Genomic DNA, 16,409 nt, shown 5'->3' with positions numbered 1-16,409 from the left:
TTGTGGATAGATGGAGGAGGTGTGGATATAGGAACGTGCATCAAAGGTGGTAATACTGTAGCCGAGACACAGATGATAATAATAAGAAAAGAAGGAGGGGGAGGAATGGATTTTTAGACAAACAATAATAAAACCTTTTTTGGGGGGAAGAGGGTGCAGTACTTGGGTTTGAACTCAGGGTTTAACTTGCAAAACAGTGCTCTACCACTTAAGCCACACCTGCAGCCCTTTTTGCTGTGGTTATTTTGGAGATCCAGTCTAGGTTTTTGCCTAGGCCAACCTGAACCATGATGCTCCTTTTTTATGCTTCCTGCCTTCGCTAGAATGACAGGTGCTTGCCATCACACCCAGCTTTTTTCCATTAAGATAGGATCTCGCAAGCTTTTTGGCCTGGATTGGCCTTCCACATAACATGGGATGACAGGTCCATGCCATTGTGCCCAGCTACTGGTTAGAATGGGGCCTTGCCAACTTTTTGCCCAGGCTGGTCTGGACCCGCAGTCCTCTGGATCTCAGCCTCCCAAGTAGCTAGGGTTATAGGAATGAGCCACATACACCTGGCTTTAAAAACAATGTTTAATAGACCACTAAATAACATGGAAGCAAGAAGAAACTTGGCTCATTTAAAGAACTGCAAGGGTCCGCTCTGGCCAGAAGGTTTTGCAAGTTTAAAACAGTAACATACTTTGAAGTTAGAAATGTAGGTAAAAATCAAAGCTTGTGCATGATGTTGGAAAACCATCAGTGATCCTTCAGGGAAGAAAGTCACCTCTAGACATTTGGAAGATTTATTTTTTTAAGTGCTCAGACTCGAAACCTACTAATTCAGAATCTTAAATGAAACCTAATCATGAGAATTTAAGGAGAGCTTCATTTATATTCCTGCTGTGCCATGAAAAATGCTTCTCCTGGGCTGAGGTGGAGCCCAGTGGTACAGCATGTGTTCAGCATATGTGAGATCCTGGGTTCGATCCCCAGCATGGGGAAAAAAAAAAAAGGAAGAAAAAAAGGGCTCTCAAGTACCAAATACCTTGATATCTGGAAATACGTGCCTACAGCTGGATCTCTGGAGTGAGCTCCAGATTGAAGGTGTAGAGATTCTTCAGTGTGTATATATAATTAATGAGATTGCTTAAGAGGAGAATAAAGAAAAAGAGTGGATAAAGAAAGCCTACAAGGAAAACATGATGCAACTGTTCCTAGAGGAAAGAGGAAGACCAGGAGAAAGTTGTGTCACACAAAACATGGCAGAATAGGTTTCAAGAGTTGTTCCAGTAGAGAGGTTAAATAAAGATGAAAGCAAACAGGAGTATTAGATGCTAGGCTGGCTGGGATCCACAACCCAAACATGAGTGGACTTATGATTCAAATGGAAAACATCAAACAAATGCTGTAAAGTGAAAGAGAAGGAGAAACAAGGTATCTCCAACATCTGATGCTGTGAAGTAGTCAAGCACATTAAAATTAAAGAAATGATAAAGATTTCAGCATTTGCTGGGCACTGGTGGCTCACACTTGTAATTCCAGCTACTCAGGAGGCAGAGATCAGGAGGATGGTTGTTTGAAGCCAGCCCAGGCAAATAGTCTGTAAGACCCTATCTCAAATATACCCAACACAAAAAAGTGCTGGTGGAGTGGCTCAAGTGGTAGAGCACCCGCCTAGCAAGCATGAGGCCCTGAGTTCAAACCTCAGAACCACCAAAAGAAAAAGATTACTGATTACTTTGGTAAATAGTAAGTAGCTGGATTTGATAGTAGGAAAATGAGCAAAAGATAAAGGGGAAATTGATGCTGAAAAGAATGAAAGAGGGTTATTGTCTAAGGGTAGCCAGAAGGAGCATGGTGGTCAGTACTCCTTCACACTCCGTGTGTGAGGAGCATGGCCAGCAGCCCTTCTTTGCTGGCATCTTTGTAAGAGTGCACCCTCTACTCTCTTGTCACTATTATTAGATAATCTCAGGACCACAGCAGTATAACTTTTAAAGGAGTTTTGTGTAGAAGCCCATGATTAGCAAAGCTGTGTTTCATGTTGGATTCAGGCAAAGGACTGGAGTTCGAGCCTTTACCTTGGTCAGGTAACTTGACCCTGAGATTGTCCTTCCTCCCTGAGATGTGTAGTCCACCTCTGCTACCTGCCTCACAAGGATAGGTGGGAGTGGATGTTGTGACCCGTGAGAAAACACTGTTAATGGGGAAGCTATGTAAGGTCTTGAACAAAACCACAAGGTGGTATTTCCCAGAGGAAAACCACACAGTGTTTTATCATTTTGGTGTTCATTACCTTTCCAAAGATTGAATTATTAGTGGCCTAAAACCTAAATGCAGGTTTTTGAACTGACCTGGATCTCACAGTGACCAGTATTCAGGAAACTTTTGAGAAGATCTAGAGAAGAACATGCTTGTGACTCAGACTGATGGGGGGCAGGGAAGTAGAGCACCTGGACATGGAGCTTCTGGTTTACCTTGCAGTGCAGGAGCACAGGCGGAAGGGAGCTGAGTGATGCTTCTTGGGTTCTCAGACATTATTAGACGAAAAGAGGTAACTAGCTCATTCTTTTCCACCTCCAAAGCATAAAATCTTTAAGTCATATATTTTAGCTATAGCATTAGTGGTTAAATACAAGAAAGAATATTTAGTCTATTGTAAAAGAATGTTTCTGTTATGTTCATGGAGTACCAAGGTGGGGGATTTAGCTGGGGATCTCAGGGATTGGAGGGAATAAAATGACATTTGAATCTGTTACTTCTTTGGGATGCATTTCATTAAGTTAACTACCTGCTCGTACTCTGCCATGTTTTAATTTCCAGTGAAACATTAGCATGTTCGTGTTTTCAGTTTTATTAAATTAGTTTCTCTTTTTTTCCCTTTCAGATAGCATTAGATAATCAAAAGTCCACAATAGTTGAATTCAGCAATAAAGATGCCTCTGAAATTAACAGTGAGCAAGATAAAGAAAATTCCTTAATCAAAAGTGAACCGAGAAGAATTAAAATATTTGATGGAGGGCAAGTACAAATTTTATTCTTAAATGTACATTTAAACTTACTTTTTAAATGTACATTTGCTTTCATGTGAAAGAAGACTTATCAGTGCCAGTTTTATTTAAATGTTGCAAAGTTTCTCAGCTTACTAACAAAATCTTTATGGAAAAATATGTTAGTATTATGTTAAATAATTCCATTTTGATGGAGAAAATGATAACTAGGAAACATCATAGGGCCCAGAAGGCAGCTAAGAACTAAAGTATCAGAGTGAGCCGAGGTTTCATGCTGAAAACCTGCTCTAAGCGAGATGGATTTATTGCTTATTTGATGTCTTACCGTATTTTATTATGAGAGGAGCAAATTGTAAAAGCCAATTATAGTTATAGTAAAGATCAGAAATATTTTAGATCTTTACAGTTGTGATTGAATTTAGCCATGAAGAAAACTTAAAATAGTATCTTAGAATCAAGGAAAAAATTCTGAATTAAACATCATATTGAGTAAGTTTGTTTCATTAGAACTAGCTGTTAGAACTTTTAAGTGTTGATGTGGAAACTGGAATATTCTATTACTAATGTGTTCATAAAATTTTTGTAGATTGGGTATAAAAGTTGTGCTTTATTTTTTAGGTTGAATTTTAATATTTCCTCAAAGACATAGTGTCCAATCTCCCTGTTCATTTTCTTTTCTTTAAATTAGATATAAATCAAATGAAGAGTATGTATATGTTCGAGGCAGGGGAAGAGGAAAGTACATTTGTGAAGAATGTGGAATACGTTGTAAGAAGCCTAGCATGTTAAAGAAACACATACGAACACACACAGACGTTCGCCCCTACCACTGCACGTACTGTAACTTCTCCTTTAAGACTAAAGGTATGAGATGCACCTTGCTGTGGTCTGTGCTGTGTGCATTTTCCTGAGACAGCTAAGACTGGGCCTTGCCTACTTGATCCAGGAGAAGTAGCTTCAGTCTCATGAGCGTCACACTGTTATTTCTTTGTTTCTAGACCCCTTTGGGAAAGGTTTTTAATCATACATTTTTAGAATATATAGAAGTGTAAGATTTAAAAGGAGCAAGCGCCCTTTTCTATATTTTATTCTCCATATTACAGTTGCAGAACATGGTGACTAATACATTTTCAAATAATATTTACTTTGGGACTAAAGAAGAAAAAAATTTTCATGACCAGAAGCATATTCATTTGGGTCCTAAAATATTAAAAAAAGATTAAAGATATTAATCACAGTAAACCTTTTTAATAATTACACTCATGTCTTATTATCTAATTTTAAGCTTGTGCATATTTTTTTGCCTTTTTTTATGATGCAGTTCTTACTCAAATAATACGGGAATTTCAGCTTTAAAAAATTTTAACCTTTCTACTACTTAATATTTAAAAGAGATCTCAGAAGTAGTCATTAAAATTATATTTAGCATCCTTTTTGTTTTTCTTATTTTTATTTAAATCATAAGCCTTTATTATAATTTTACCCTATACAAATTTCTTCTTATGCATAATGGATGTAATACCATAAAATGTTTGCCTTCCAAATTAGGATCCTCGTTCATGAATCATTATATAACAGTTTAATTCTTACTATTTTAACTTCAGATGCTTACCCTTTTAAAAAGTCAGAATCTTTCTCTATTGGTGCAGTATAATCATGGAAATATCTGTCATTAAAAAAATCAATTTTATAGAAATGATTTCTGTTCCTTTTGACTTAGCATTTGCTTTTTTCTCATATAAATTGTCTTCACAGTTTTCTTTTTAAAGATTGATCAGCTCTTTAGAAAAATTTGCTACATTTTTTAGCTAGCATTTATTGGCATTTAAGAAAGCTGTAATGTAACAACTAGATAGCTTCAAATAAGCTACCTTCAAATGTCAATGGTATCTGCAGAAGAATGATGGGGAAAATGTTCTTCAGAGAGGGTTGGCTGCAGTAATCATGCAGTTCTTTAAGGGTAGTGACATACAGCCACTTTCTCATGGAGAAAGAGTTTCAGGTGATCTCCCCAGTCCTGAGGGAGACCTCAGGTAGGATCTTTTGCATTTTCACTGGTTTTGATCCTGGGATTTAAGAGGCTTTTATTTTCTAATTATTATCCTATGAAACTAGGAGCATATTTAAAGGGCTGATTTTAATAATAAAAGATTACCAAATACAGAATGATGTTACCAAGTACAAGAAGATCAAAATATACTGTGAAATGAGTCATTCTCAATAGAAAGAAGAAAAGGAAGTGGTGGTTTTAGACATTTACTCATAAAATAAGAGCAAGCAAGGAAGGATGAGCTGGGAGTGAAAAAAAGTTAAACCACAGGGATTTCTTGGCAAGGAAAAATATTATGAGTCCCCCAAGGACTAATTTTAGTGGTATACCTCAAAACAACGTCATACAAGATTTTAGCTAAGTGTTTATTAAGTGGTGATCAGGCATGATGACCCTCAACGAGTGAGCATTGTCTGCTAGTGGTTTTCTCTAATATGCTGCAGATCTGAACTCATACAAAGTTTTTTCTTTTGTCAGGTAAGTCGTGGAATTAAATGATAAGTATCTATTTGAACAAACCTACCCTAGCTAAAGGGACTAGTTAATAAAACATTAAAAGTTCATTTTTTTCCTATTTTACCATAACAGTTCTCATTTTGGCGGGTCAGATTCCTTTCAGGAGCCTGCCTCTCATGCATCTGAATAATGCAGATTCCATGGCACCTTACCCAGTTCCCATCTTATTTGTTATCCCAGCCAATCCAACTCTGCTTCTCATTGACATGTCTGGTTGTTAGCAGAAGGAAATACGTGTCACCTTTTACTATTATAAATACAGTACACAGAGATAGTAAAATGCTATCAGAAGATTAATTTGTACTGTAGCAATGTGATACTTCTGATGGCAAGGCTTATGAATCTGTAATTCATTATTTGTCCATTTAGTTTCTTTTACCAGTACATTTTCAAAATAATTTTAGTTGGTTTATTTTCATAATTCTGCTGTAAAGGTCAGTCAAGAGAAAAAACACTGTGAGTTGCATCTCTGAGTAACTTAGTTCCATGTATGTCACAGAAAGTTAGACTGACTACATGTAGCTATGAGAAGCCAGAAACAAAGCCTCCCTGCTTGCCTGAGGACTTAGATATATGTCTACTAAATCTGCCATAAAATTAATACCATTCAATTAATATATTTTAAGAATACATTTCAGTTAATACAGTTTGATTAATAAATTAATACCTGTGTTTATAACATTGCTAGGGGATGTTGCCATCTAAATAGGCACATTTTGTGTATTTAAACTGCTAATTTTTATTTTAAATTATTTGGGGATGGCTTAATAATAAGTGCTCAAGTTAGAAAAATTGCTTATTAAAAACTTATATCCTGAATTTTCTTAGTTGCAGTTATACATTCACTCCTTGGAGGACAGCTTGCTATGGCTTTCTAGGAAGCAAATGCATTTTGAAAGAGAACTCTTAGTGAACCGTGTGATTTGGTTTGTAATATCATTATTACAAAGTGAAAGCATTTTGATATACTAGTGGAAATCTCAGCCACATTAAGGTGACTAAACCATTCTCATAACTTCTTAATGTGAAAACTTCAAAGATCTTATACAACAGTTAGAGGTCTGTGTAATGAACACAACTGTGGCCGTCATCTCTTAATAACTGTTAGCATTTTGCCATACTTGTTTCATATTTTATTTTTCAGTAGATTTAACATACATGTCAGCCAAGCCATTTAAACCAGATTACCTCCAGAATCACAAAGGCCTGGGTCTTGTGGGTCTTCCATGTCATCTAGTATAAGCAAAGTCTTATACCTGAACTTCAGGACTCCACTTTGAGATGCTATGAGTTGGTGCAAGTCAGCTTGTACAAGTGTGACCAGTTTTACAAACTTGATGTATTTATCAAGAATGTGAAGCTCATCAAATTTGCATGGGTTTCTAATAATGTAAACCTAAAATTTAGACCAATGATTCAGATACTTTTAGCTCTTTTATTATTCTTAAATACCAATTTGCCCTTGCCCACCAAATTTAGTGTTTAGATTTTTGGTTGTTGTTTTCTCAAAAGGTAAAGCATGCCCTTATTGACAGTGTTTTTTGTGTGTGGCATTATCCACTTAGGAAGCCTGGTATCAGGAGAATCTGACCTGTCCCCGTGTTCATGGTCCCCTGGGGCAAGTGCACCCTGTGGCTCCCAGTGAACCTGGTGATGCTCTCAGGTCTATTCAGCAGCTGCCAGAGGAAACACCCTTAAAAATACTATTAGGACACATTTAGTCAGTTCATGATGTGAAATTAGTCCAGGAAGTCCTTTGTCCTGTTCCACACACAGAGAAGTACTGTTCATAATAATTTTGTATAGTCAGGCTTAAAGTTTTAAAATTAAATTCCCACATATCAGAAATAAAGAAGAAAACTCAAAGCTAGCATGGTAAGCAGATGCTTAAAGTTTGTCTAAATTCTGTAAGAGAATCAAAAGCTGATTTATGCCTACAGGCCTGGGATGTTTTGACTTTTTTTTGTTGTTTATTTTTGGTGGTGGTTTGTTTGTTTTTGTTTTCTGAAACAAGGTCTTGCTAATATAAATCAAGCTGGCCTGGAGCTCACTGTTTTCCTGTCCTTTGACTTTAGGCCATGTGGGAAATAAAACTAGCTCCTTAAAAGCAAACCCCTAAACCTGTGCCATACAAAACAAACAAACAAACAAAAGCAAAGTGGTCTGAAACCAATAAAACTATTAAGGTTCCAGGAACAATCCGTTGGGAAATTGTCGAGTACAAGTGTTTCTGTAGTGCAGGATCCTTCGAAATCCATGGAAAACAATCTGACTGAAGATTAGCTTACAAGTAAAACTAAACAGCATGCAAGAAAGTAAACTACCATGAGAGAGAACCAGCAGACACAGCTACAGGTCATAGTACAATCTGAAAGAGACTTCAACTGTGAGAAATAAGTAATAGTGAATAAAAGCTGCAAGCCATGGGGGCACTCAAAGCAGAGGAAGCAGATTTGAAAAGGAGACACTGCTACTAACAAATAAAAGGTTATTGCAGCCAGTATTTTCTTTAATCCAATTTTTTTCTCTGTGGGAATTGTTTAACCAAAGTCTGTACTTTTGCTTGAAGTAAGAATGGAATTTGCCATTATTGACAAATGCAAGACCAAAATAATACTATGTAAGCTTAGTGAACGTTTTTTTCCCTTAAGGAAATCTGACAAAGCACATGAAATCCAAGGCACATAGCAAGAAATGTGTGGACTTAGGCGTCTCAGTAGGTTTAATAGACGATCAAGATACAGAAGAATCAGGTAAGGCTTTACATCATATTTTTCATAATTGCTATTTACAATGTACTATTTTTTGCATCCATACTTTCCTTTCCATTCCCACTGATACTGCTTAATTCCTATTTTCATAACCTTGCATTTAAATGTGTGACAGACTCCTGATTGGTTTTCCCATCTCAAGTTTTTCTTCCTTCCCTTTCTTCTGTCCATACTGATGTTAAATTAATCTTTCTAAAGCATTTGTTTAATCACACTGTTCCTCTGATCAGTTTTTCATCAGTTCCCATTTGCCTTTAAAATCAAGTGTGAACCATTTGACCTTAATCAGAATCCTTTATAATCTGCCCCTACCTACTTCACCCTTTCCATTTCTCACTTCAGCCACCCTCATGCTTGAATTTCCTCCAGCATGACATTCATTGATCCTGCTGTCCTCCACCCATCCTCCACTTAGAGCTCCTGTCTTTGCTCCCCAGACATGCCTCCAGTCTGCACTGGTCATAGACTCACTTTCCTTCAAGATATATCGCAAAACCACTGCCACCATGAAGTCTTCTCTGATTTTCCCTTCCCACGCACCTTGTGAGAAACCAATTTTTCCCTTCTCTGAACTCTTGTCTACCATATTCTGTGATTTGGAAATTCATGTGTTTCTTCTCCCCACCCCCAGCCTCCCTAGCACAGCTGCTCCAAAAGTATGTGCAGAATAAGGCATTTGTTTGCTTGTCAGAAATGTTTATTGCTTAAGTTATTTTTTTAATAGTGTTAACAAATATAAGTATTTATCTCTGACCAATTTGGAGGGAAAATAAACTCGTTCTTATGTTCCGATTTATCTGAGGAGAAGTATCTTTTTTTCTTTTCTTTTTGATGTTACTGGAGCTTGAACTCAGGACCTCCAGCTTGCTAGGCAGGCACTTTACCACTTGAGCCACACCCCCAGTCCTTTTTGTTCTGGTTGTTTTTGAGATAGGGTCTTGCTTTTAATGCCTGAGTTGGTCTGAACCTGGATCCTCCTATTTGTGCTTCCCAGAGTAGCTGGGATGTGTGCCACCACACCCAGCCATTGGTTGAGATGGGCTCTCACAAACATTTTGCCCATGCTGGCCTCAAAATGAGTTACTCCAATTTCTGCCTCCAGAGTAGCGAAGATTACAGGCTTGAGTCACCATTGCACACAGCAAGAGAGGAGAAATGTCTTTAACCAAAGACTTTACCAGCAAAACAGAGAATTTTAAAAAGAATTTTTAAAAAATGATATCTTGCTGTTTTTTCTAAATGCCCTAAATTAAATATTTACCTGCTTGCTACATTTTTTCTTAATTTGTATTAGCCTGATATAGAGAAAATAAAAGGAGAAAATGATGAGGACATCCTTGAAAATATAGGTTAAAATATCAACTCATTTAACCTCACTGACAACCAGTAACACACTAAATCAGTCAGTCTGCATTTATTTCTATATGTGCAGAAGTGACTCATATCTTAAGTAGTAAGAGAGATTCAGATGTAAGTTGCTAGGAAAAGTGTGTAAGAATTCCTGCAAGTATACTTATTACCCACTGACTAGAAAAGGTCCAAGGTGAAGGTTACAGCACCAAACACCGGTAACTGAAAAGTGTACCTGTAAAAGGTGGTGCCATCATAATAGGATATCACGTGCTTTACTTCTTCAAGATGAGTCTTATAAAAAGCAACAGGCATGTGTAGAGTCCTCCAAACTGTTAAGGGAAGGTAACCTTTATATCCTAAATTTACACAGAAGTAAGTATAGTTTTCATTGTTCAGATCAACTGACTGACTAGCTGACTTACATATCTATCCATTCATTTTTGTGCTTTTCATCTCATTCCAAAAGCATTGGAAGTTGGTCTTAGGTCATAAATCAAAGCCAGTAGTCTAGTTCCCTATTAGGATTAGTTATTCTGATAAGTCAAGGCTCTTTTACCTGTTTTTATATATTCAATTTAATTTTTTAATAGCTGTGTTTAGAGGAAGTGCTTGGTTTCTTCATAGGTTTTATTGAATAGTAAAGTGTAGCACACAAGTACAAAATCCTAAATGCCATGTCAAGAGAAACCCAAAATTCTTCATGGCCATGCCAGCAAAATACATTCCTCTTCTTTTACTTTATTCTAGGCTTGTAGTGTGGTATAAATATAGTAAGCAGTTGTCTTAAACAAATGGTCTTTTCCCTCTAATTCTCTTTTGTGCTTTAGAAAATATTTTGAGATTTTTTTCAATACCAAAAGATTACAAAGAATTTTAGGACACACACTCATGTGTTCCTACCAGATGTGATGATTTTAAGTATTTTCTTCAGAGTTGCTTCACATCCTCATAAATTCAGTGTAATTTTTTTTTATAAAGAACAGTCTTGGTAAGGCATTGTGCACATGGTACAGCAATGCTCTCCCCCTCAGAGGCATTGGGGGTTTCTCTTCAATTCACTTAACTTTCTTGTGGAGGTCCATGAATAGTATGTGGTTTTATGTTTATATTTTAAATTTGCATAAACAATACAACTTTGTGTATAGAAATGTAGAAAATTAATTTAACTTTACAATCCCACATTGTTTTCCAGAAAGAACTTGCCATTTCCCTACCTCTTTAATGTATTGTCCGAATTTAAATTTTGGCCAATTTGATGGATGATAGATAGTTTGTTGTCTTTATTTGTGGTTTCTTGGCTGCTCAACTAAGGTTAAGTCTTGCTTTCCTTTCGGAAGAACTTTCACTCCATTAAGTTGATGAGAGTTAGAGATGGGATTTTGCTTAACAGGTTTTCAAATAGTCTGTGTTTGGGAAGTAGGAGCCCAGAAGCTTGCAAGGTGGGAATATGTGTTTGGCAGGTGTGCTGTTTTATAGCTTACCTCTAGCCAGAGATATGCTGCTTATTCTTTTCCCATCTCCTTTGCTGTCTCCTCCATATCTTCTACATGTGAGCCTTGGGCATGGTCTCTGATCTTCTCTCTCTTCTGTCTCTGTACGCACTGCAAGTCATCTCCTAGTCTTCTGAACTTGAAAGCCATCTGGGTACAGATAACTCCCCACCCACTCCATGCCTGCTCACCGTCTCTGTTCTGATGCCTAATGGGCATTTAAGTTTGACATGTCCCAAACTCTTGATTTAGCCATCATCTCTAAGGCACATTTCTCCTGCAGCCTTCCCCCAAGTTGCCACTGCTTTTCCAAAAATCTTGATATTATACTTGATGCCCATCTTTTTCTCACTTTGCCTCTAATGTACCAGTAAAACTTCTCTTGGCTCTTCCTTCCAAATGTCTTCAGAATCCTACTGTTTTAACCCCCCATAACCCTGGTCAAAGCTCCCATCATCTCTACTACATTGCTTCTTGTAGCTCCTGACTGGCATCCATAAGTGAGCCCTGCCTCTTCTGACTGTTTTCAACAGAGCATCCAAAGTAGACCTTTACAAATTATGTCAGTCCCCTGCTTCCTCCCCTCCTGTGGTTTCCTTGCTCTCAGGCACTGATCTACCACACCCTGGGAGCTCCCACCCACTCACCCTTCCCACCACCATCTCTGACCCAGCTCCCACTCCTTCCTCCCATGCTGACTCAGACTCAGCCACAGGGCCTCCTGGCTCTTTTCTGAGCACACACAGAAGCTCCTTTGCCCTTCCTCCCATGTTTTAGAATGTTCTCACCACCCATGCCTGCAGCTCTCTGTTCCGAGGGCCCCTCCTCAGTGGGGCCTGCCTGAACTTCCCTGTGCATCGAGAAAGGAAGCTCCCCTCTGACTGCCAGCATTACTTCTGCCCATTATTCTCTGAGCTTTCCTTATCACACAGATTGCCACCAGATGTACATGTGTCTCTGTGTGTGTACTTGTCTAGTATTTGTTCCCAAGGAATGGAACATGAGTGGCATAGGGACAGCGATCTAGTTTTGTTCACTGCTCTTAGGGCTGTGCCTAACAGAGATAGTTGATTGAATGAATGCTCAGGAAAACATGCTATGCAATCTTATATGAAATACTTCATTAGTATTTTTAGAATTTGAATTTGATATATTGAATTCCCATGAAATTCCTTCTCTAAAATTGAATAGCACACTGTTTAACACCTGTCCCTATAAGTAGTGTATGTGATAGAGACACAGCCCCTACAGGTATTATTAAGGTGGTGATGGCATTCATTTATGAATTGGTTGTTTATTGACCATTGGATCAGAAGATGGTTTGTGTTTCTAACTATCTCATTTACTCAGTTTTGATAATGACCTCTCCAGATTGATAAAGATGTTTTCCAGTTTTCTGTAACGCTAGACAAGAAAAGTTCATTCTCTCTCTGGTTGACTCACTTGTTTCTTTACCATGTGGACAAGTCTTTGGTGTTTATACACTTACTGTACTCCATGAGCTCTTGGTTCAGGTTGGGATACTAGGATGAACCCAGGCTTGGCAGGGAGGGATCAGGGATGACCAAGTTGATTGCATTGATGACAAGAGGTCTCCCAAAAGGAAGAGAAGGGATGTGTTTGTCCTCCCCTGGCTTTATTGAAGGAGGATTAATAAGGGAAGGTAAGCAATCCAGACCCTAAGGGACTTGTTTGGACAAAAGTGCACAGACTGGAGGAGAGGGAAATAGAGGAGGAAAGAGGTAAGCAGGAGCCCAGCCTGGGAAGGGGCTGACATACAGGGAGTGCTATGCAAGGAATTTCAGAGTGGGGTGCTGCCTTCTAGGTTTAAATTATACATTACATTAATTCTGTAATTATATCAAAGAATAATGGCTGTTTATACTGAGTTCTTCATGCTTTGACACTTGTTTCTTACATGTAAGTTTTTAGTATTTCATTCTAAATGTTCAACAATATGTGTAGTGTTTCTTTAAGAACCACGGCGTTTTTTTAATGAGCTAATGTCATTTAAAGTCATTGGCTCTTTTTTTTGGGAGGGTAGGGGGGAATGGCACTCTACCACTTGAGCCACACTTCCAGTCCGTTTTGCATTTTTGGAGATGGGGTCTCTCAAAGTATTTCCCCAGGCTAGCCTCAAACCATGATCCTCCTGATCTCAGTCTCTTAAAAAGTACCTAGGATTACAGACATGAGTCACTGGTGCCCAGCTGCCATTGCTTCTTTAGGACCATGTATATTAGACTTTTTCCCAGACTGTTTTCTTAAATGTTTTGGAACCATGAAGACCAAAAATATTAGAGCCTTTAATCTTCAACCCTGGAATTTTCACTACTGTGTGGTTTGTTAAATTGTCTTATTTTTTGTTTTTTGATTTTGCTACAGTTTCATTTTGTAGAGGGAATTTAAACAGAACTGACTAAAAGAAGCATGATTACATGGAGTGGATATCCTAGCAGCAATAATAAAATTTTAAGTAATACTACAGAGCAGACCTTTTCTGGGCAGTTGAATGTTTTTAGAAAAAAAAGTACCTTAGGCTTCACCATCTTGCATTCTCTACCAGGGGGAATTTAACCATTTGATGGGAAGGCTGATTTCTCTTATGACATCCAGTTTTGTCAGGGATATGTATAAATGTATGAAAACTAATTTGGAAATCGTGTTCTTCATTTATTAATTTAGGGAGCATTATTTCCCCTGGAATTAATTTCTATTCTGGCCAAATACTGCTATGGTATAACACTCTTCCCATAGAATAAACTGTTGTAAAAGGTAGGCCCATGACTTCGGTGTTTCTGTTTTAAAACCTTGCCGGTAACTCCACACGGGTGTTGTCAGGATAGCAATGAATATTCTCAAGTGTTTCCTTTTAGTATCAGTTTTAAGTCCCTAAGGAAAATGTGAAGTATTAGACATACTCTAGGAATAGATGAAGAAGCAGACTTTAAAAAATTGTGAAGCAAAATAAATGTCTTCGGGCCCTACACTTTTAAGTGTTGAAACACACATGTACTGGTAGACTCAGGCTGAGGACCCACAGGCTATACTTTCCAGTGAACTTAAATCCTCAGCTTGTCTCCCTGTGCCTCAGGGTCACCCAGAGCAAGAGCCCCCTCTTAGGGGTCAAGCTCACGAGAGTGCTTGAGAATCCTGCTGGACAGCAGATTCTCCATTTCTGAGCCTATTAAATGAAAATAAATGTGTGATAACATTATTGAGTAATTGAAGATCATTCAACACTTAACTTTGCTGTCTTTTCCCTTTAATGGTGACCAGCCTTATCAAAAGCTCTTGTGAAACCTAGGAGTTTGAATATATTGGTTATATTCTTAATCTAACATAAATCTAGTACTTTGCCTGCTGCCTGAGCACACTGCTAGGATCCACAGAAAGACGACTTGCACTGGAGGTTCAAGGACTTCCTGAAGTGTTGCCTGAGGCAAGTGGTGGTATGGTAATCACAGTACCCCCCCCTTCTGTTCCCAAGGCACTGGATATGGGCGTTTTCAGAGGTGCTGGGGATGGAACCCAGGGCCTCAGGTACAGCAAGTGAGCACTCTACCACTGAGTCACACATCAGCCCTCAGAGGCCTTTCTTCATGCCCACATACCTGTGGTTACTGGGGGATATCTGACCAGCTGTATGAAAACTAAAAATCTCAAGTAACCCAGTGTATAATATACTAATTTAAAGAAAAATAGGTAACCAAAATCAGGGGCCTCTTCACAAAGTAGCACAATGAAACATGAAGTCTTGAGAAACATAAAAATTTGTGACATTAAGTCTTCTTACCTTAATTGGGTGTGGTGGTGCACACCTCTAGTCCCAGCTGTTGGGAGGAACCCAATAGCTGGGCAACATAGCCAGACCCTGTCTCAAAAAAAAAGAAAGAAAGGGCAAAGTCTTCTCCAGTTCACCCTTCGGCTTTCATACAAGCATGATGGTAGTTATGTCACTCCTTTTAGAAGGACTATTATATTCTGCACATTCCTGTGAGAGTCTCACAGACTTAAATAGTTAAAGCTAAGAGGATACTCTAGAACTTCTACACATTTAAATGTTGCTTATCTCAGATGTGAGAAATGGGGTAGATCTCAAAAAATAAATTAACAAGGACATGGTTTGGAAGACTGAATTCTACTTCTAAGTCTTAACTAGAAATGGAGTAGTATCTGCCATTGTAGACCAGCACCAGAAACCCAAGGCCAGTGTTTTTAGTTTATAGGGTACTCTTGGGATCTTGGTCATTTAACTGGTCTTTTCTCTAAAACAAACATAGTCATAACCAAGAAATGTCTCTGAGCTTTCATTCACTGAACAGAATTTATTAAACACCCATAAGAGGCCACACTTTCTACAAAGCATGCTGGCACAGCATTTACTGTTCACACATCATCAATGTTTGGTAATATCTTGGTCAGTTGATAGCATTCAAGGAAAAGTTAAGTCCTTTAAAGTATGTTGGTATTTGGTTATTCCTTGACTTCCTTGACGTCTGCCTTTTTTGTTTGTCTTTCACTAACAGTGAAAGCATTACCTTTAACCTTTGCTTTTTCCAAGGCTCATAAGTCTGTCTGTCTCTGCTCTGAAGACAGCACTGGCCCCAGTGTCATTCACCAGTTTAATGTGCACCTGCCCAGTTGAGTGGCACAGAGTCAGCAACCCTTGATCTTAAGTCTTTACTATCCTTTGCAAAAGCAGGCTCCGTCAGCTGAACTTTTGTTCCATTTCTCAGTGGAGTAAATTTACAGATGTTGGCAGACATTTATTTTGAGTCAAGCAGAGGGAATTATAAATTTTTATAAGCCAGCCATTACAATTTGGACATTTGGTATTTATAAGCTTCCTTCGTGTAGTTTAAAATTAGCAATTTCCACTGTAATTATAGTATATGTTTGTGAAGTCAAGTCTCCCAGCCTTGATCACTTTCTCCCTTTTTTTTTTTTTTTTTTTTTGGTCTTTTCTTTTTTTGGTGCTGGGATCAAACCCAGGGTCTTGCACATGCTAGGCAAGCACTGGACCGCCGAGCTCCATCCCAGCCCTCCCTTGTGTTCTTGACATTCAGAAGCACAGCACAGCAGGGATCGTGTTCCTGGGGTTTTAGGGAATGCATGTTAGTTTCCACCTTTTGTATTACATATCTATTACTCCAGTCTTTGCTTTTCTTTCTTTGATTAAAAGAATGTTTTCATCGACAAAACGCAGGACTTCAGTGCAGGAGTGTTTGTG

General features: G+C 38.3%; 1 protein-coding gene across 4 annotated transcripts in view; it reads left to right on the top strand.

Moving 5' to 3' along the window:
- Hivep1 (HIVEP zinc finger 1) overlaps nt 1-16,409 on the top strand; it is a 127,858-nt gene that overhangs the window by 99,284 nt on the left and 12,165 nt on the right. For all 4 annotated transcript variants that reach the window (XM_074082898.1, XM_074082900.1, XM_074082899.1 and 1 more), the window contains exons 5-7: nt 2,873-3,006; nt 3,685-3,860; nt 8,214-8,315. In XM_074082898.1, the coding sequence (XP_073938999.1) occupies nt 2,873-3,006; nt 3,685-3,860; nt 8,214-8,315 (412 nt within the window). The remainder of the gene's footprint in view (nt 1-2,872; nt 3,007-3,684; nt 3,861-8,213; nt 8,316-16,409) is intronic.

This window comes from Castor canadensis, chromosome 8 (genome assembly GCF_047511655.1).
Source record: "Castor canadensis chromosome 8, mCasCan1.hap1v2, whole genome shotgun sequence".
Taxonomy (NCBI): Eukaryota; Metazoa; Chordata; class Mammalia; order Rodentia; family Castoridae; genus Castor; species Castor canadensis.
The sequence above is the reverse complement of the archived record's forward strand: the minus strand, read 5'-3'. Positions and strand labels throughout refer to the sequence as shown.